This window comes from Pelecanus crispus, chromosome 2 (assembly GCF_030463565.1).
Source record: "Pelecanus crispus isolate bPelCri1 chromosome 2, bPelCri1.pri, whole genome shotgun sequence".
NCBI classification, from domain to species: Eukaryota; Metazoa; Chordata; class Aves; order Pelecaniformes; family Pelecanidae; genus Pelecanus; species Pelecanus crispus.
In genome coordinates, this window is record NC_134644.1 from 16,981,865 (window position 1) to 17,002,532 (window position 20,668).

The 20,668-nt window shown below is 37.5% G+C and overlaps 1 protein-coding gene across 3 annotated transcripts in view; it reads left to right on the forward strand.

The window, feature by feature from the left end:
- Positions 1-19,503, forward strand: part of KIF5B (kinesin family member 5B) — a 38,585-nt gene extending 19,082 nt beyond the window's left edge. For 2 of the 3 annotated variants that reach the window (XM_075704721.1, XM_075704722.1), the window contains 15 exons: positions 539-732; positions 1,534-1,602; positions 4,573-4,779; positions 6,694-6,837; positions 7,472-7,660; positions 8,516-8,633; positions 8,981-9,042; positions 9,131-9,240; positions 9,424-9,525; positions 11,746-11,806; positions 11,958-12,029; positions 12,206-12,310; positions 12,835-13,051; positions 14,861-14,993; positions 17,561-19,503. In XM_075704721.1, the coding sequence (XP_075560836.1) occupies positions 539-732; positions 1,534-1,602; positions 4,573-4,779; positions 6,694-6,837; positions 7,472-7,660; positions 8,516-8,633; positions 8,981-9,042; positions 9,131-9,240; positions 9,424-9,525; positions 11,746-11,806; positions 11,958-12,029; positions 12,206-12,310; positions 12,835-13,051; positions 14,861-14,993; positions 17,561-17,567 (1,790 nt within the window). In that variant the 3' untranslated portion in view covers positions 17,568-19,503. Of the gene's footprint in view, positions 1-538; positions 733-1,533; positions 1,603-4,572; positions 4,780-6,693; positions 6,838-7,471; positions 7,661-8,515; positions 8,634-8,980; positions 9,043-9,130; positions 9,241-9,423; positions 9,526-11,745; positions 11,807-11,930; positions 12,030-12,205; positions 12,311-12,834; positions 13,052-14,860; positions 14,994-17,560 lie in introns of those variants that run through there. The other variant, XM_075704723.1, reaches the window with a different exon arrangement.
- The last annotated feature ends 1,165 nt before the right edge of the window (positions 19,504-20,668 follow it).

The window sequence follows — 20,668 nt, forward strand, 5'->3', positions numbered from 1 at the left end:
GACTGCATAAAATGTTTTGTAATAAGGTGCTAAGGAATTTGGTTTAATTTACCAGAGAAGTGCCTTGATTAGTGTGTGTGGTATGTTTTGTGTGTGAAGTTAGTGAAGTGTTCTCATCAGAAAAGGCTTAATGAACATAAAAGGATAAAAGTGTAATTGAACAAGTATTTTAAATTAGAAGCAAAGGAATTTAAAAGTAAATATGGCTACCTAGCAAAACAGACTGCCAAGGGAAAAGGAAGGATTTTCTGTCTTCAGGGCAAGTTAGGTGCTTTTCTAGAAGATAGTTTGATGTGAGATTTGGAGCTCATAGCAGAGTAACTGCATGAAACATGTTCTGTGGTAAGCAGGAGATAGTTTGGATGATCTGGTGGTCTTTTTTTTTTTTTTTTTTGCCACATAGTCATGTGAACTTGATTGCTTATTAACCATGGAGCAGTACTGTTAATAGGGAGTATGCAGTACTTCTCAAGGCTAAGTTTGTGGAAGATATTTCATGGCTGACTGTACTAAAACTAAGTATAATCTTTTCTTTAAGGGGAGACTGTACCAGTTGATGAACAGTTTGACAAGGAGAAGGCCAACTTAGAAGCTTTTGCAGTGGACAAGGATATTACTGTTATTAATGATAAACCAGCTACCACAATTGGAGTAACTGGCAATTTCACTGATGCTGAGAGAAGAAAATGTGAGGAAGAAATTGCCAAACTATACAAACAACTGGATGACAAGGTATGCCATTCTTATTTAATGTAAGACCTCTTGGAAATACATCTTGAACTATATTATATAATATTTAATTTGCTAGTCTTCACTTGTTAGTACAGCTTATTAAATATTTGCTGGGAATGTCTACTCTGATTCTGAAGCTCTGATTAAGAGAAATCAAAATTGCCTTATCTGGTGCTAAGAGAGCGACTAAGAATGGATGCTCACTTCCCTTTGCTGAAACTACTGAAAAATGTCCTCAGAACTAAAGTATTGGTACGTAGAAAACGAGACAGAAATGAAAGTTAGGAAGGAAAAGTTAATGATAATCTTCAACGGTATTTCTGCTTTCTGGGTGTAGAACATTCCTAGCTCTTCATTTGGAATAATACTGTACCAGAAGAAGGAAAATAATGAGAAAGCAGGAAAATGAGTAATTTGAAAACTGCAGGTTTTTTTCCTCCCATGTTATGTATATTTTATTTGAACATAATTTTAAATTTAAGCAGTAGTACTACATTTGGAGAGAAAAAAAGTATCTTAATTGTTTCTTGGAAGTTAGAACTAGTTGGAGAAGTCTTGCAAAAGCACAGGTATGAGAGTTTTGTCTTTGAAGTGTGGTGTTTTACACATACATGCCAGGTTAAGAGCCTAATGGATCAGCCAGTGAAATCAGAAGGCTTATTTTTTTACTTTTATTGCTTTCAGTTGTATAATTGTCTCGGAACATGGAAAAGTTAGATGCCTAACATCTACTGTCTCTTAGATTATTTTTCCTGAGTGGTATTTGTCAGTTTATTGAACACAGTCTTACCTCAACTGCAGGATGAGGAAATCAATCAGCAGAGCCAACTAGTAGAAAAACTGAAAACACAAATGTTGGATCAGGAAGAGGTGAGTTTTGCTTTTGCGTCTTTATTCTATTTTTGTTTGTCTTTCCTTTAAAGAAATCTGAGATGTTCTGAATAGGTCGCAGTTTATGACCAGGGAGTAGAATGGTGGCTTGCTGCTGTACAGTGGTTCTCTTTTCATTCCTTATCTAAATGCTCTGTCTATTCATTCCCCCCACTTACACTGCGGTAATGGCTAAACTTAAACCAGTTTACTTGAACCGTAAGTATGCATGAAGATTGAAGGAATTCAAATATTTTATGCAAAGACATTGGCAGTTGTTTTCCCTGTGCAAAGTCAGCAGTTTGTCAAAACTGCAGATACCTTGATTTACTGTAAGAAAGCTGTTTTAAGGTTTACTTTTGGTCAGTTGCTGTACAGAGAGAAGGGGGAGGAGGGAAATGTAGTGGCCCATAATGAAAAAGTAAGTATCTATGTGTTGCTTCAGACCATACTTGCTAGAATATTCAAACAATTTGTACGCACATGTTGCCAGTGATGTAACTTAATTAAATGGGGAAAATAGCTATTAATAATGAAATTGTTAACTTAATTTAGCCAAGATATTAGATAAAATAATTCTATATAGCACAAAGATTTAAAAAAAAAAAAAACACTTTGTGTACATGGCAAGAAGGAAATGGGTTGAGGACTCAGGAAGCTGGAGCTACTGTTTAATCTTATTCAAATAAATAAATCTGCCTCTCTAGCAACTGCTCACTTTGTTAGCCACTGAAGAATAACTAGACAATGTTAAAATGCTGGAAGATTAGTCCCTAGCCTTTTGGCAATTTCAGACTCACGACTAGCGTTCAGTGGCTTTTTTGAGAACTTGCAATATTCCACGTCCATTTCCAGTTGCTGTCCTTATGTGTCTTGATTTGTAATCGCTTCCATTTTGAATCATAGAATCATAGAATTGTTTAGGTTGGAAAAGACCTTTAAGATCATCAAGTCCAGCCATTAACCTAGCATTGCCAAATCCACCACTAAACCATGCCCCCAAGTGCCACATGTACACATCTTTTAAATACCTCTAGGAGTGGGGACTCAACCACTGCCCTGTGCAGCCTGTTCCAATGCTTGACAACCCTTTTGGTAAAGAAATTTTTCCTAGTGTCCAATCTAAACCTCCCCTGGCGCAACTTGAAGCCATTTCCTCTTGTCCTATTGCTTGTTAGCTGGGAAACGAGACCAACACCAACCTTGCTACAACCTCCTTTCAGGTAGTTGTAGAGAGCAATAAGGTCTCCCCCAAGCCTCCATTTCTCCGGGCTAAACAACCCTAGTTCCCTTAGCCATGCCTTGTAAGACTTGTGCTCTAGACCCTTCACCAGCTTCGTTGCCCTTCTTTAGACACACTCCAGCACCTCAATGTCTGTCTTGTAGTGAGGGGCCCAAAACTGGATGCAGTATTCCAGGTGCGGCCTCACCAGCGCCGAGTACAGGGGCACAATCACCTCCCTGCTCCTGCTGGCCACACTATTCCTGATACAAGCCAGGAAGCTGTTGGCTGCCTTGGCCACCTGGGCACACTGCTGGCTCATGTTCAGCTGGCTGGTGACCAACACCCCCAGGTCCTTTTCAGCCAGGCAGTTTTCCAGCCACTCTTCCCCAAGCCTGGTGTATTGCATGGGGTTGTTGTGACCCAAGTGCAGGACCCAGCACTTAGCCTTGTGGAACCTCATCCAGCTGGCCTCAGCCCATCGATCCAACCTGTCCAGATCCCTCTGTAGAGCCTTCCTACCCTCAAGCAGATCAACACTCCCGCCCAACTTTGTGTTGTCTGCAAACTTAGTGAGGGTGCACTCAGTCCCCTTGTCCAGATCGTTGATAAAGATATTAAACAGAACCAGCCCCAGTACTGAGCCCTGGGGAACACCACTTGTGACCGACTGCCAACTAGATTTAACTCCAGTCACCACAACTCTTTGGGCCCAGCCATCCAGCCAGTTTTTTACCCAATGAAGAGTATGCCCATCCAAGCCATGGGCAGCCAGTTTCTCCAGGAGAATGCTGTGGGAAACTGTGCCAAAGGCTTTACTAAAGTATAGGTAGACAGTGTCCACAGCCTCTCCCTCATCTGCTAAGCAGGTCACATTGTCATAGAAGGAGATCAGGTTAGTCAAGCAGGACCTGCTGTTCATAAACCCACCCTGACTGGGCCTGATCACCTGGTTGTCCTGTACATGCCATGTGGTGGCACTCAAGATGATCTGTTCCGTAACCTTCCCTGGCACCGAGGTCAGACTGACAGGTCTGTAGTTCCCTGGATCCTCTTTCCAGCCCTTCTTGTAGATGGGTGTCACATTTGCTAACTTCCATTCAACTGGGATCTCCCTGGTTAATCAGGACTGCTGATAAAGGATGGAAAGTGGCTTGGTGAGCAGGTCCACCAGCTCCCTCAGCACCCTTGGGTGGATCCCATCCAGCCCCATAACCTTGTGTGTGTCCAAGTGGTGTAGCAGGTCACTAACCATTTCCTCTTGGATTATGGGGGCTTCATTCTGCTCGCCATCCCTGTCTTCCAGCTCAGGGGGCTGGGTACCCAGAGAACAATTGGTCTTACTATTAGAGAGAGGCAAAGAAGGCATTAAGTACCTCAGCCTTTTCTTCATCCTCTTTCGCTATGTTTTCCCCCACATCCAGTAAAGGATGGAGATTCTCCTTAGCCCTCCTTTTGTTGCTAATGTATTTATAGAAACATTGTATTTATATTGTACTTATAGAAAATGCATTTATAGAAAATACTTTAAAAGCTAAAGGACTATGCATATAGATGATAAATTTAATTGTTCATTATATTCTCACTGTACCCGTCCACGGCATCCTTATTGCGTGATGCTAGACACTAAAAATGTAGATATAAGCTATTGTAGTAGCTAAAAGCTTTAATAAGATTCAGCTTATACATGGAATTTTCTTGATGATTATTTGTTGTTGTAATTTTAAATAAATCTTTAAATGTTGCAGCTTCTAGCATCAACCAGACGGGACCAAGACAACCTGCAAGCAGAGTTGAATCGCCTTCAGGCTGAAAATGATGCCTCTAAAGAGGAAGTGAAAGAGGTGCTGCAAGCCCTTGAAGAATTAGCTGTCAATTATGATCAGAAGTCTCAGGAAGTAGAAGATAAGGCAAAGGAATACGAACTGCTTAGTGATGAACTCAATCAAAAATCGGTATGAAATTGGGATAAGAAATTACTGACAGTCTTCAGTGTAACTTTTCTTGCCTTAACTGTATTTCTTGCTTGAGGTCATTCAAAGGTTTTTCACAAGGGAAGATGGGAACTTAAGTGTAAAACTTTTTTTTAGTTTTAGCAAAGGATGATTTTTCTAAAACGAGTAATCTTCAGAAAAATGCACAGTGAATATTGACCTTGATAGCTCTCATCTTTTTAGTACTTACGGCATTTTACTACCTGGAGAGTATTCAGAGAAATCCGAGATGTCAGAAGTTAACAATTCCATTACATGCTGGTGATCTGACTCAGTTTTGTTCCTCTTTCTGGTGCAGTTGGGGTAATCCTCACTTAGGAATCTGCTCCTTCCAATCTTGAAATTGCAGTGAGCATGCTGCAGCTTTTCTTGAAAGGAATGTGTATTTGCATGCTGTATTTATGGCACGTAAAATATAACTTATCTTGATGCCTTCAAAAATAGGCAGTTGATTTTACTTTGTGAAAGTAGTCGTCCAGAACACTGGGGACATATTCCAAAAGATCGCCCTGGTTAAAATACAGATGCAGAATCAGTCCCACAGGATGAATACCGTATGCCTCCTCACATACCTACATAGTTTGTGAATTGACTGACAGTTTTGGTAGCCAGTTATGTGGCAGACTTCAGTCAGTTTTAAACAGTTAATAGTCTACCCACTATCCTAAAATTCTGAGTACTGGAAAGGATCAACTTGTTTGTTGGCATTGCAGACAGAATATGTGATGGTGCAAGTCTCGTTATTCTCTGTTCTTGAAGATGAAAATTGAGTGGGTCTGGGTCTTCTAGTGAACGTGGCTTTCAATTTTCAGTTAGTAAGATTTGACTAGGTGGAACACTGGCATTAAAATTGATATTCGCAAGATCATGAAACCTCCCTTTAAACTTTAAAGTAACTTTAAAGTATTCTGAGCTGAGTAATTTTTATTGGTAATGTGTATCACTTTAAGGTCAGCTGAAAGTCAGCTCTGGTCTTCCTACGATGAGCGGCATTTAAAATTTGGTGGAATAGGCTAGCTGTATGTGTGTGTGATTCTGAAGTGTGTGGTTTGGTTTTGGGAGGTTTTTTGTTTGCTTTGTTGTTGTTTTTAATTAGTTTATAGATAATCAAGTAATTCTAGATGTTGTAACTAACATGCGTTGAGTGTCGTGAATAACTTCAATGAGAAAGCAATGACTGTTCTGAGACATAGTAAAATTAAGACATTTCAGTGTTCTCAGTCTGTCACAGCTAACCTATGCAGTGACCATCCTTTGGCATCCCTGGCTGAAACTTTCCTGTTGTAAAACTTTTGGCACCTTTTTTAAAACTGGAGAGCAAAAGCAGACAACTTCTGAGTGCATAAGCTGCTGAGCTGCAGCCATTACAATCACAGCAGCTCAAACTAGCTGAAAAACTGGTCTAAAGTGTAGTGCTTAGGAACTCTTGGAACTGGGTGCCATTTTTTGATTTGCAAGTAGGAAAGACTTAAGAGCTCTGCAGGTAAAGATGAAATGATCTTCCTTTGCCAAAATACGGTGGAAAGCATTCAGCTTGTTGTCCATGTACCTTTTTCCTACAAATGCAATCTTCTGCAATATTTAACCATACATAACTGCTGTTTAACAATATTGATATGAATTTTGTTGCAGGGTTGTAAAATTATATTTTGTGAGCTGAAGGCCTCTGTCCCCAGTATTTTACATTTCTTTCAGAAGAAATACCATCACTCTAGGACTTCTAAATGTTTACTATATGGTGTATTCACATAGGTTGATACCAATCTGGTTTTAGACATAAAAATATTAGGCAGCCACATGTTGCTGTATTTAAATAAATATATGAAACTAGTTCTAAAAATAAGAGTGTGTTTTAAAGTGTAACTTTTACTGTAGGTCACTCTAGCCAGTATAGATGCGGAGCTTCAGAAGCTTAAAGAAATGACCAACCATCAGAAGAAGCGAGCAACAGAGATGATGGCCTCCTTACTAAAAGATCTTGCAGAGATAGGAATCGCAGTAGGAAATAATGATGTCAAGGTAAGAATTAGTCAGTGCAATTTTTAATGCTGTGTATTACGCGCATACATTGTGGATAGGTGGGGTCAGTTTTCTTAGTATGGTAAAGATAACCACCATAGGAAGCCTCATGTAAATTAATAATTTGGGCATAATCTTATCCCTTGCTTACGCTGTGACTTATCAGGTCCCAAACAGAATTTGATTATGCAAAGACAAGGAAGAGCAGGTATGATTTTGCTTTTTTTCTGAAGTAGTGTTTTTGTTCATACTGTTAAACTGCCGTAAGAAATGGTCGTTATCAGCAGCATTGTCTTGGAAATCTAATGCTGATCTACAGCAGCAATCTAGATGTTACTTATTAAAAATGGAATGAGGAACTGAAATAAAAGATAAATCTAGAAGATCAGTGTAGGACAAGAATGTAAGCAGTGTTAGAAATCTGCAGTGAACTGTATTTCCCTCTTAAAGCGACTCATTACCTTTGTGCAAACTTCTAAATAATCAGAAAACTTAGAAGTTACATTTTAGTGTGTAAATGCTGTGATTACCAGTCGAGGCAGGGGATGTGTGCTGGGTGCTAAGTTGCTCCAGCTCATCTTTAATTCTGTTTCCTTGTCTGAGCTTTCTAAATGTGTCATTCCACATTTTTCAGCAGCCTGAGGGAACTGGCATGATAGATGAAGAATTTACAGTTGCAAGACTGTACATTAGTAAAATGAAATCAGAAGTAAAAACAATGGTAAAACGTTGCAAACAGTTAGAAAGCACACAAGCAGAAAGCAATAAGAAAATGGAAGAAAATGAAAAGGAGTTGGCTGCCTGCCAGCTCCGTATCTCACAGGTAAATGTTTCTTTACGCTGTACCTCTTAAATGTTCTTTTGAATCCATTAATTTGCTGGGGGCGGGGGGGAATGTTGCAATTTCTTCTTGACACCTAACAAAGTACACTGAACAGCCACAAGACTCATCTGAATCCTCAATACTCTCTTCAGTTTGGATGCTTCTGAGTAATTGTGTGACAGGATGTCAGAATTTCTGCAGTATGTCTGTAGCCTGATAATGCTTTTGTGGCATTTGTATTAAATACTAGGGTCCATATGTTCTCTGTCATAGGATCTTTTACAAATACGTCTTGCAGAAGCAGTGAGTAGTGAGCACTCTGCCTACTAATGCAGCCAGTGGAAGTGGGAGAGGTAGCAATAGCGCAATAAGATTACAGTAGGCTTGCATAGCAGGTTAAATTTACTTCTAATGTGAGAAAAGCTATTTTAATGCGGTTGTCAGAAAAGATCAGTAATGTGACTTCTAAAACTCTGAAAGTTGTGAACTACATATGCAATTTAATTTTTCTGTATTTCATTTTACATACAGATGGTCATCTTTTTTCTAAATCAGGACATGCATATTTCAGTGCAGTCTTCTAAATACAGTGGGACTTTCTTGCCTCTGATAGTATTTAACATTCAAAACATCTCTTCTCCTAGCCAAAAATGTATTTCATTCCAGTCTAAAGACATTGTCTTAACAGGTTACATTACAGATCTACTTGAGTAGTCGTAGTCGTCTTAGAGTTTAATCGGCACCGTTCTTGTTTTGAGAACAGGTTACTTGTTTAAAAATAAGTATAAACTGTTTATGCAGATGTAATTCTGTGATACCTAGTTCCAAAGTAAATGAATCTTTCCATTCTACAAGCATGAAGCAAAGATCAAGTCATTGACTGAATATCTTCAGAATGTGGAACAGAAAAAAAGGCAGCTGGAAGAGTCTGTGGATTCCCTTAATGAAGAATTAGTCCAACTCCGAGCACAGGGTAGGAATTGCCTCCCTGCACCCCACCCACCACCACCACCTTTTTAAGTATATAGTGATAAATAGGAAATTGTTCTGTTCTATTTAGATTGAAGGGCAGCTATAGAATGGTTTTTTGGTGCTGAACATATAGAATTAGTCAATGGGAACGCATGTTTGCTGTTTGAAAGAACTGCTATGGATAGGATTAAGTTAAAGATGTTAACTGATTTAATTGATCTTTGTGGTGAGAAGGGACTTTTTCCAAATTTTAAGGTGTTGGGGAGGGAAGGGGAATCTAACACCATCTTCCCTGTGGTTGCCTAGTTACCTGGCTGAAGTGTGTTTTCTCTTCTCTATCCATACTAGAAAAAGTCCATGAGATGGAGAAAGAGCACTTAAATAAGGTTCAAACGGCAAATGAAGTCAAGGTAAGTTAATTTTTTTTTTTTTTTTTTTAAACGAAGTGAGGTATGGCACCTTCTTAAAGCATGTAATACATACTGGTTTTTCTAATAGCAAGCTGTGGAACAGCAAATTCAGAGTCATCGTGAGACGCATCAGAAACAAATCAGTAGCCTAAGAGATGAAGTTGATGCAAAGGAGAAACTTATCACTGAACTTCAAGAGTAAGTAACTGTCATTATTTTGTTAGAGCCAAATGTCTCTGGACTGTGTGAGTACACAAGCACAGTATGGTGGGAAGGAAGTGGCAAGGGTTTCCTCAAGCAGTGTCTTTCTAACTTGTGTTGCTTTACTGAATGTCGTGTCTGACAGGTTCAGTTGATGTAATATTTACTTTCTGTGTTCAGCCAAAACCAGAAGATGATGCTTGAACAGGAACGTCTTAGAGTTGAGCACGAGAAGTTGAAAGCAACTGATCAGGAAAAAAGTAGAAAACTTCATGAACTTACGTAAGTGATAATCATGCATAAAACAAATGTGTGTGGGAACACTTACGTTTTAAAAACTAGTGACCTAATATGATGGAAGGGGCTCTCACTGTATGATAAGCTTATTAGAGAGAGGCTCCAGAGCCATCTTGAACTTACATTCTTTAAAACCTTTGCACTGCCTTAATATTTAAAATTGGAAGAAAAATGATGAAAGAAAAGAAGGCCACAACTTTTTCTTTGTTATTATGCTATAGGTTGGAGTAATTAACTTTTCAGTCTGCAGCTAAGTATTGCATGCTCTAAGACTGGAAGAGGCTTGTAACAGTTCCCTTTTTTTTTTTTTTTGGGTTCTTGAGTTCCCTTACTCTTTTTTTGTTGTTGTTCTTGTGTAATTTAACTAGTTAGGTGGTTTTAACTGGCTTGTTCTTGAGATTAAACAGCTGCATACTTCATTGAGTAATTAAATACAGTGTATTAGTGAATTAGAGACTGAAAAGTTAATGTAAAAATTAGAATTGAATTCTGCTTGCAGGTAAGTATCCAAGGGTCAAGCTGAAAACCAGTTCTCAGCTTCTAGAAATCTGACCATAATCTCCTGGAAATGTTTCTAGAGTATCAGTAGCGACCCCTTTCTGGCATATATGAATTTATCTTTACAGAAGTTAAAACTACATTACACTTAAATTTTTTTTCGAAATTGCATGCTTTTTGGCCATGTTTAAAAACACACAGTGGCTTTCAGGGTTTTTATCATAAAATTTTAAATAATCAGAGGGACCTGACTGGTCTGTACTGGTAACCAATAAGCAACACTTACATTTCTTTTTCATTTTTCTTTTTTTCTTTTAGCCTTACTGTGAAATACAGTGTTGGTTTAACTGACTAAAATTTTAACACTACTCTGGTCTTGTGAATCCATCTTATTCTGATTTATTTATATGCCACAATGATTACAAAAGTTACATTAGTTACAATAGCTGTTCTTGTCTTGTAAGATTTGATATACATACCACATTATTGCTGCTTATTTCAATTTGCAGGCTAAAGTATATATCGCATTGATCCCTTAAAGGCACTTGCTATATTAGAAGCTTTCCTCTTCAGAAGACTTGCAAAGAAACATTAAAAATTAGTTTGATATTCTGTGTCCTCCCCCAGCCTTCTTGAATCCAGTTACTTTTCATTGTATGTCATAAATGTTCATGGCAAATGACAGGCCAGAAACAATACAGATTATTCACAAAACCCCCCCCCCCCCCCTTTTTTTTTTTAAACTTGATGTTGTATAAGATGCCTGGAACTACTTTTCCAGTGAGGGCTGGAAAATGGATAGGATGCTGAGATGTTCTTTAGAATATTTTGTTACCTCAAATGTTTAATCATTTAGCTGTGAACTAGTAGCGGAACTGGCAGAGTGAGAAGAAATTTCAAGACGAAGAGAAACTTTTTGGCTACTTACTAGGAACACTTCATTTTCATGCAGTCCCTGGCCTTCCTATTCCAACCTGGACTTATTAAAAAGGAAAGTCCAAATTCCTTTCCTGTATCCTGTCATCTTAGTAATTGCACTGCCTTATAATTGAGAGATAACATTAGCATGCAGTAAATGCTTTCACATTAAATAGGAAGACACAAGCTCTGTAAAGTGATAATCATTAGGTTATATTCCTGTAAACTGAGATTGTTTTGTTTTACCCCCTCACCCCCAACACATTTGCCAAAGCTAGCATCATAAACAACAAAGAAAAAAAATCCTTAATCTGTCACGAGATACTTGTCATCTCAGCTGGTCAGAGCTAAGAACACTTCTAGGGTAAGATCTCCCCAAGTATTCACCCTGAACCTCACTCAGAGTCTTTCTTTAGGGACATGGTTTAGTGGTAGACTTGGAAGTGCTAGGTTAATGGTTGGACTTTATGATCTTAAAGGTCTTTTCCAACCTAAATGATTCTATAGTTCTATTCTAGAAACTTTATAATTTATGCATCTGAATGTACTTGTTTGTATTCCTTCAATATTAAATGTGCTTCCCTCTTTTCCTCCTGCAGCTCCCCCACTCCCATCCCACCCCATATGGATTTCTGTGTGTTGTCATCTGTTGGTTACATCATTAATTGAGGACTTCAACTGAAAAACATTTTTCTTTTGTACCATATAGTATTTACCACTCTAGTCTCCTAAAACATTAACATTTCCAATTTTGCTCGGATGTTTCAGGATGCATTTACTCTCTTTTAGGGTTATGCAGGACAGACGGGAACAAGCGAGGCAAGATTTAAAGGGTTTGGAAGAGACTGTGGTAAGATAGTCAGAATATGTTCCAAAACAAATGTTAATGCTTGCCTTCCCCGCCCCCCCCCCCCCCCCCCCCCCCCCCCCCCCGCCATTCAGAGTTACTTTTTTAATACTTTTTGTTTTTTTAGTTTTTAATTCCTTGTCCTTAACTGTAGGCAAAAGAACTTCAGACTCTCCACAATCTTCGGAAGCTGTTTGTTCAAGATCTGGCTACTAGAGTGAAAAAGGTAATGTGGTGCTGTAGTGAAACTTTGAGTTTCTGAGAATGCTGCATAAATTTCAGTTTAGAACTAAATCAGGAATTGATCTTTATGTGGTATAACTTTTCTGGCTTGATCTTAATATGCAAGTTCAGATTTGTACTCAGCCTCCTCTCTCCTTCCCCGTGCCTTCGTTACTGCAGAGTGCTGAGATTGACTCGGATGATACAGGAGGCAGTGCTGCACAAAAACAGAAGATTTCCTTCCTTGAGAATAACCTTGAACAGCTTACAAAGGTTCACAAGCAGGTACAATGAGGTTTAATTTCAAGTTTTAATTAAAACCAAACTACTTAAGGTGCATTATTATAGAAGTGACTGAATGCGTATTGGTCATATAGTAACTGTTTTATAATTAAATACTTCTATATTTTAAGTGTGTCTCTTGGTACAAAACAGTAGACTAAAGTTTTCCTATAAAGTAAATTAATAGCTATTTTAAGTGCATGTGGGTATGTAACAACATAGCTGCATTTAAATTGAAGAACATCCACGTTAGTGTTTAGAGTTAGTATATCAGTCTGGGGGATGCTTGCCTGTCTCTCTGTGACTGAAAAAATGTAGACTTTAAGTGCCAATGTTGGGTAGCATGTTCTTCCACAGTAACTGATATTCAAATGACAGTTTTACTGATGGATTATTAGATTTACTAAAAGCTTAAGTAAAGATAATGTAGTAGCCCTGCTGCTTTGCCTGGTTGGGGCGGGAGGACGTTTGGTTGGCTCTCTCCATGAAAAGAAATACCAAGAAAATAATTGATTCTGGTTTTGTAGCTGGTACGTGATAATGCAGATCTTCGCTGTGAACTTCCTAAACTGGAGAAGCGACTTAGAGCTACAGCTGAACGAGTTAAAGCTTTGGAGTCTGCACTGAAGGAAGCCAAAGAGAATGCTTCTCGTGATCGCAAACGGTATCAGCAAGAAGTAGATCGTATAAAGGAAGCTGTAAGATCCAAGAATATGGCTAGAAGAGGACATTCTGCACAAATTGGTTAGTAAAGAATCCCTTGCCCCGTAAAGCTTCATCTGTCTCCTGATTTTTTTTTTTCTCTTTGTGCACGTATGCATCTTTCAGCCCTAGTTGGAACTGCATGTGTGAATATGGTGTATTTTCTACCATGAGTTATATTTTGGTTAATAGACTGTAAGTGTGTGGGAGTGGTGGTGTATGGTTGGCTGTTTTTTTTTTTTATTTTTTTTAAATTAGTCTCTTCCTGGTAGCTGAATTTTTACACATGCTATGAAAGGCTTTCCTGGAACAAAACAATACACTCAATGTGAGTCTTAGGTCTTTGACATGATTCCATAAGAATTTCTAAGACTATGTAGGTATTCCAAAGTAAGGAGAGAGATTAAGCCGTCGCCTTAAACAACAACAACAAAACACTCTTCCGGTCTCCTGATCTTGTGGGAGTGGGACAGGCAGAAACCCCCAACTAACATCCTAAGATCCCTAATTGCCTTTTGGGTTCTTTGTTCCAAAACACATAGTATCCCATAGCCTTCCTTAGGGGAAGAGAATGGAAAAAGCAGAAATCTGTAGCAGCTAGTAGTGTTTCTTACTGTGTGGTGGAAAGGCAGTCATATTCCCTTGGTTCTCCACGTGCCATTATGCTGTAAAGTGCTGAGGGCCGAGAGCGTGTGACCTGTGGAGACCTTAACTGTGCCTATTACATTATTGTCATAGAAGTAACTATGTGTTCTAGCCTTTTTGTTGTCCTGTGTCAGGACTTCAGTAATCAATACACTTCTCTTAAATGTTAATGCAACTGAAATGAGCATTGCAGTTAAATTTTGCTCGTATTCTGTAGGTCTGCAAAGAGCTGTTGCAGAATAAAGCTTTAATTTTTTTCTTGGTCACTTCAAGTGGTGGCTTGAAGACAGGTGCTTTCCTGTCTTATCTTTCTCTTGAGTGATCTCCAAGAAGACAAACAGAATTCTCTAGTGAGCTTACCACAAATATAAAGCCTCTTGTTCTTAAATGTCTAGTTGGACTAGGCATGTCTTACTGGAGATCAGCTTCCTATAAGGCAGAAACTGAGAAGTTTTTCTCTGATGCAGTTGCTACCTGTAGGTACTTTATATCCACTGCTACCTGCTGCAACTTTAAATGCTTCTGTTCAATATTACAGAACTTTGTAAAGTCATACTGTTGTGCATGTCCTGTTAAGAGCTAGCGCAAAATTCATTGAAAATATAGTTTGTTTATCAAAGTGTATGCAGCTTGTGAATTACCTGTCAAAACTACTGTTTTTGAATTCAGTAACAGGAAGTTTTATTTTTATATGGTGGCAAGGAGTTGATGAAGCAATGTTACCTGTGGAGTAATCGGTACACAGGACCACTTGCAGAGCAGAGTAGCTAGTGGCTTATCGATCAAGTAGATGTGGGAAATACAGCAAGGTATAATGATTCCTTACAGGAACATAACCCTCATGAAACTTTGCCTAGCGATGTGTCTTATTTGAGTTCTTATTGCCAAGAAATAGGACTGTTACATGGAAATGCATTAAGTGGGGCAGATAATACATGTGAAGATAATTATCAAAAGCTTTGCTAGCTTTAATTCTATTAGGGACAATAAAAGCAAAACCTTGTCTATTTTTCAAGGCTTGTTATAGTTGATACTAGTCTGTTAGGTTCTCAGAACACCATCTCCTAAGCATGCTTTCTTATTCAAAGTGTGTTCAATTTTGATTATTACATTTGGGATACTGTAAAATAAAGCATTAGTAAATTTGAATAATCAAAGGTAAAATTGTCATGTATATGTTTTTAAGTCATGTTTCTTTTCATGCAGCTAAGCCTATCCGTCCTGGTCAGCATCCAGCAGCTTCTCCAACTCATCCAAGTGCAATTCGTGGTGGAGGTGCGTTCACTCAAAACAGCCAGCCAGTTGCACTGCGTGGAGGTGGAGGACGGCAAGACAAAGTGTAAGTTTGTCTTGTAGGATTTTTAAATGTATGATTAAACCACTTCATATTAACTTTATTACAGTTCATTCTGTGGCATAAAATAACTTGAATAATCAGATTAACTTCTTTTTTTACAGAATTTCATAGTTGGAGGAACAGTATACATTGACCAGCTGGGTTAGCTCAGTTGGTTAGAGCATGGTGCTAATAACGCCAAGTTCACAGGTTCAATCCCTGCTTACTGCAGGGGGGTCGGGCTCGATGATCTCTCAAGGTCCCTTCCAACCTAAAGCATTCTATGATTCTATGTACATCTGAGTAATGCTGCCGCTGCTTTTGTTATAAAACTGGTGTTTGTTGTAAAACGGTAGATCTGCAGTTGTTCTGCTGGAGTAGAACAAAATGTGAAAACAGTCAATTGGAGATAGTTACCAGTCATAGCCAATAGCTACTGTTTGGGAAGGGGGTGGACAGTTTAAATTCTTTTGGCTTGCTAGTATCTTTTTAAATATGGTTTTCTTCAGAAAACATTCAGCTATGAAATAAACAGCATGTAAGAATAAGGTCATTTTTTATTTGCTGTTCTTACTACAATTGCACACTGTTACATGTGTAAGTAATTTGGCAGTATTTAACAGAAAAATTAATGTCTTCATCTGGTAAATTTAAAATGTTAGCCTAGTTACGATACAGTTAGAGTAATTGAAATTAATATGTGCACTTATTTGAAAAATGTCTCTAACCTCCTAAGTAATTATACGTAGCCTGGTACTTAATATGCTTAAGCTGCTCACCGAATCACATCTCTTTTTAATTAATGTCTGCATTATAGTTGGCCTGTTGGTCACCTAACAGTAATGCTTTGCTGCATTCTCTGTCATCATCTTCACTTTTGAGTGTTCGTATAAATGCCTTCTAGGCTTTCCCTTAGTTAAGGTTATCTGCATATTCAGTTTGAAAATACTCCGAAAATGATTGTGTGGTGCTTGAATCCTGGGTGCTTCTTTTGAAGGGCTCCAGAGCAGCTTATGTTAATCTCGTTTCCATTTATTTCTTTTTATTAGCTGACTGACTTTTCAAAGCTTTCTTTCCAATTTAGAGAAAATCAGACTGTAGTACTAGTTAGGGTACCTGGTTATGTTCAGTAGAGTGTCTTAATATATAACAGGTTGAAGTGATATGTACTTTAACCTTGAATAACGTTTACCTTGAATGACCAAGGAGCTGGCAATTCATGGAGTCTTAATTATGTTGATATGGTGAAATTAATCTTCAGATAGCTACTTGGACTACAAAGGCAATCTATCTCAGCTGTCCAATGTAGAGACATTTCAAAGTATGATTGACCCAATTTACTTTAGATGCCTACTTTAGCATGAATTTGCACATGTTCTGATGTTGCCTAGAATTCAAACAGAGGAGAGCCTGTTTAGTCTTATACTTCTTTAAGAGTACTTATAATAGTTGATATAATCAGCAATAAATAACTAAATTCTGAGCCTGCATCTTGCTTTGGAGAAGAGCTGTTGGTCCTGGGGAATCTAAATAGGGGACTTAGCACTTTGACTTTTGGACTGTTTGTAGATAAATCATGAAGGAGTAGAAAATTGTTAAGTATTGGCTAGAACCCCTATTTAACAAACAAACCACAAAACTCCCACATAATATGCTTACAGAATCCCTTAAGCAGTTGTAAAGCTTTCATATATATATTTCTAATGTCAGCATGTTACCTATTGCTGTAGAACCAAGCAGAGTTTAGCACTTTAAAGGCAGGAGAGCGGTTGTAATCTGTTCCAACTTTCCTATCTTGTTCTTGGAAGAACCTGTCCCTTATGGTAGTAAAGGAAGAAAACTTTTTCTTGAATTTTATTTTACTATTAAATACAAATTTGTTCTGAGCTTGTGAATACTCAGGTAGCCAGTATCATTACTACAGAGAAAAATGTCTGTTACACTTTTTCTGAGGATTAATACCGATACTAAGCACCCGAACTTATGGTTAGAGAAGAACTTTTGGTACAGTAGGAACATAATGTACTGTTTTACATTTGGACACCACCGTTTAACAAACTATTCTGGAAACATTAAAGAAATACAGAGATGGTAAACTGTTATTTCCCTGTGCAAATCAAACTTATTTAGGATGATTAATGCCAAATGATCTCTTCATTCCCATTTCATCTTCCCAAAACAGCAAAGTCAAAACATTGCAGCAGCTGGTTGGTGGTATCCAGACAGTTCTTACTGGCCTGGAAAAGTAGCAACAGTCATGGGAAATGGAGCTGGGTTATAATTGGTTTGTGTTGTAATGTTTACTCCGTTAAGGCAATCAAGATTGGATACCCAGTCAGTTCATCATGCTGTAAATTTGTTGGTAACAGACAGCATTGCTTAAATGCTTTGCATTGAGTCATTTCTTATTCTAAAGCAGATGTTTTATTAGCACTTACCTGAGTGGTCTAAGAATTGGGCTCTTAAAGGCTACGTAAATAGTGAGTATGGTCTACTGTAAGTGTAAATAACTTAGCTTTTTTGTCTTATGAGGTACAAGCACTTAACTCTGTTACTTTTCTCATTTACAGTTGCTGAAAAGTAAGTGCAGCATGAGGAGGATTGGATATCGTGTAGAGGGAGTCATTCCATGACAATAATCTCTCCCTTTGGGGACTGTAGGATTATTTTTTGAAAATGTATAAATTATACCTGGTCTGTACAGCTCTTCCCCCTTCTACCAATTCTGCTAACTGATTCCCAAAAAAAAACTAGAGTGCAATTTTGGCATCTTGAAAAATGACATGTTACTTAAAGTGTAGCTCTGCTCATTACACAGTTTGTCTTTCATGTCTTAAATTTAGTCTGCACTGTGCCAAGCTGAATGTACATTGAGAAAATCTTAGTTCAAATTTTCTAGCCTAATTTGTGTACATCTTATCGTCTTAGGGAATGTGCAACAGTGTTTAAGTATGCTTTCATTTTTATCACTTCACATAACACTATGTGTCCCACTGATTTAGAGCGGCACTCTACATTACAGTTTTCTTTTGGAATGCTACATAGAGCATTGGAACTAAATTTATTTGTACAGTGTAAGAATACTGAAGTGTGCTTACGACAACTGCCATAAGGCACTGCGATTGCTGCACCACAGAGCTAAAGAGTTCAATATGAACAAGGCTGTTTTAACTGTTATCTGATTAAATGCCCGTTTATCGGGTAATTTAGAATTAAATATTGTACAGTAATAAGAGTAAACCTCAGTTTACAAAAAAGACTTTGGCAATGGATTATCCCATCTGTCCTGTTCTTGATTCTACACACAGTACAGTCTGGTGGAGTGAAAACATTCTGCTTCATTCTGATGAGCCTGTCTATCCATTTGTCTGTATCTGTGACGGTTCACTTTTGCTCTTTTACAATAGTGAAATGAGCACCATCTAAAATTTAACTTGATATTCCACTACATACATAGTACTGGAATTTTTGGCTAAAAATTCAGCAACTGGCCAATGAATTCATATATGCTAATAAAGGAGGCAACTTTTTAAAACTGATGTATCTGGAAATCCCAGAGGCGTGGTTAAAAAAAATACTAAAGTGCTACCCTGAATTGTATTTGTAATCCATTTGTAAGTAGGTATATGAAATGTCCGAAGTAGTAGTTCTTGAATATTTTCCTTCTCTTTGCAATAAAGTCCTGTAAAGCGGCTAACAAAATGAAATGGTTTTTTTGTTGTTGTTGTTTTTGAGTTCCAATACTCCCACTGAGCTGAATCTGGGTTTTAAAATTTTATAGTATAATTTTCCTAACTTATTCATAGGGTTTAGCCACTATAATTTTTAGAACAGCCTTCTTCTGGATAGAAACTAGTTACCAGGTCTTTGAGAAAGAAGGAACTTCACATTACTGAAAGAATTGGTTTAGCTTTCCAGGCCCAGTTGGTACCACTTTGTGTGCTGGCTTGAATTTTTTGCTGGGTATTCATCAGTTATTGTGGAATCAGTAGAGACTCTATGACTGTTCAGACAGCAAATAATTTTCAACTTTTATATTATAAATAGATAAAATATTTATATTAGGATGGAGTGTAGTCAGATTTTAGACCTTGAACCACTTTTTTCTATATCTGCAGTAGTCTGAATTTTTAATAGTTTGATTTTTAAAGGTTGAGTGTATCAGTCGGAAATCTCACCATTTTGGAGTTTTCAGCTTTTAAGACTGTTTTGTTCATTAAGGCTGCTAAACACTCCAAATTTGCAGTTTTAGAGCACGATTAAAGACAGCACGCTGAGGACAGAAAAATAAAGGAACAGAAAGCTATTTTGAATGAAATTTCTCATAATGGAAACAGCACTATCCGTTATCTTAATGTTATCTACAGGTTTTCAGACCTTCATTTGTTAATATGCAATCATAAAAACAAAAAAACCCACTTTCTTTAAGTACATTCAAATGAAGCAGGATTTTTTCTCATGCCTGTGAATGGGGGTTTCATTCCTGTAGGTAATTATCATGGGTTTTGGTGCTGAAAATTGCTGTGTTTTAAAAAAAAAAAAAAAAAAGAAGAAAAAAAAGGAAAAAAAAAAGAAAAAAGTTACTAGCCTGTAGCTCAGTGTACATCACCTTTTTATATTTAAACTTTTTTTTTATTTTAAACCTCTTATGAAGTTTACCAAGAACTGCCTCTTAAAAATGTAAAAAAAAAAAAGAAAAAAAGAAAAGAAAAAAAAAAACTTTTTCTGGTTTGGCTGTCATAGGTCAGCCAGACAAGACAATTACTGTTTTTTGTAAATTAAAATATTCAGTCTATATGGGGAATGTTCAACACTGCTGTTTCAGCTTGCAGTATTTGAATGGTTCTTATTTTTATGTTCCTCTAGATCATATTTTTTTAAAAGATGGTTTAGGGTAGGAACTTGGTGAAATAATATTTATTTCTGGTGAACAACTAAATTATTTACATAACTTAAATGTTGACTCACTACTGTGTGTAACTCTAAATTTGACATGAGAGGACAAGTCTACCTGTGGAATATGATTTAACTTCAGTACACTTAAGATGCATTAAAATGATTGGTTTGGGGAAGACGCCATATAGTTCTAACTTACTTGCATGCTGTAAATGTATTTGTGTTTAAATAAAGAGAAGAAAAATCTTTGAATTCTGTGCATTTATTCAGTCTCTACACATGTGTGTTAAATTGTCTCCAAATAATATTTTTCACTTGATAGATTTCATGACCACTTGTCTCTATGTAAATCACGATCATGTGATATCTCTAACCTCTTATTCCAGTGTTTGTTAATACAAGTAAGCTTTCTCCCACACCAATATGAATATTTAAGTCTTAGTCTTCAAAAGACTGTTCATGATAGAAAAAACACACAAACAAAAAAACCCCAAACTAAACCAAAGAAGAAAAAAAACCCTGCAACAGTTGTTGCTTGTGGAAATGTTCAGAAATTGATTACAGCCACAGTATATCAGGATTTGAACCCCTTCAATCTGGGATTACTTTGATCTCTCCCAAAGGCACACACTACGTAGTTCATAAACATGCCAACTTAATATCTATTTTAATGGCTTCTCTGGGTTCTGTATGGGTTTTGGTGGTTGGTTTTTTGGGTTTTGTGTGTTTGGGTTGTTTGGGGTTTTTTTTGTTTTTTTAAAAAAATCAACTTCCATCCTATC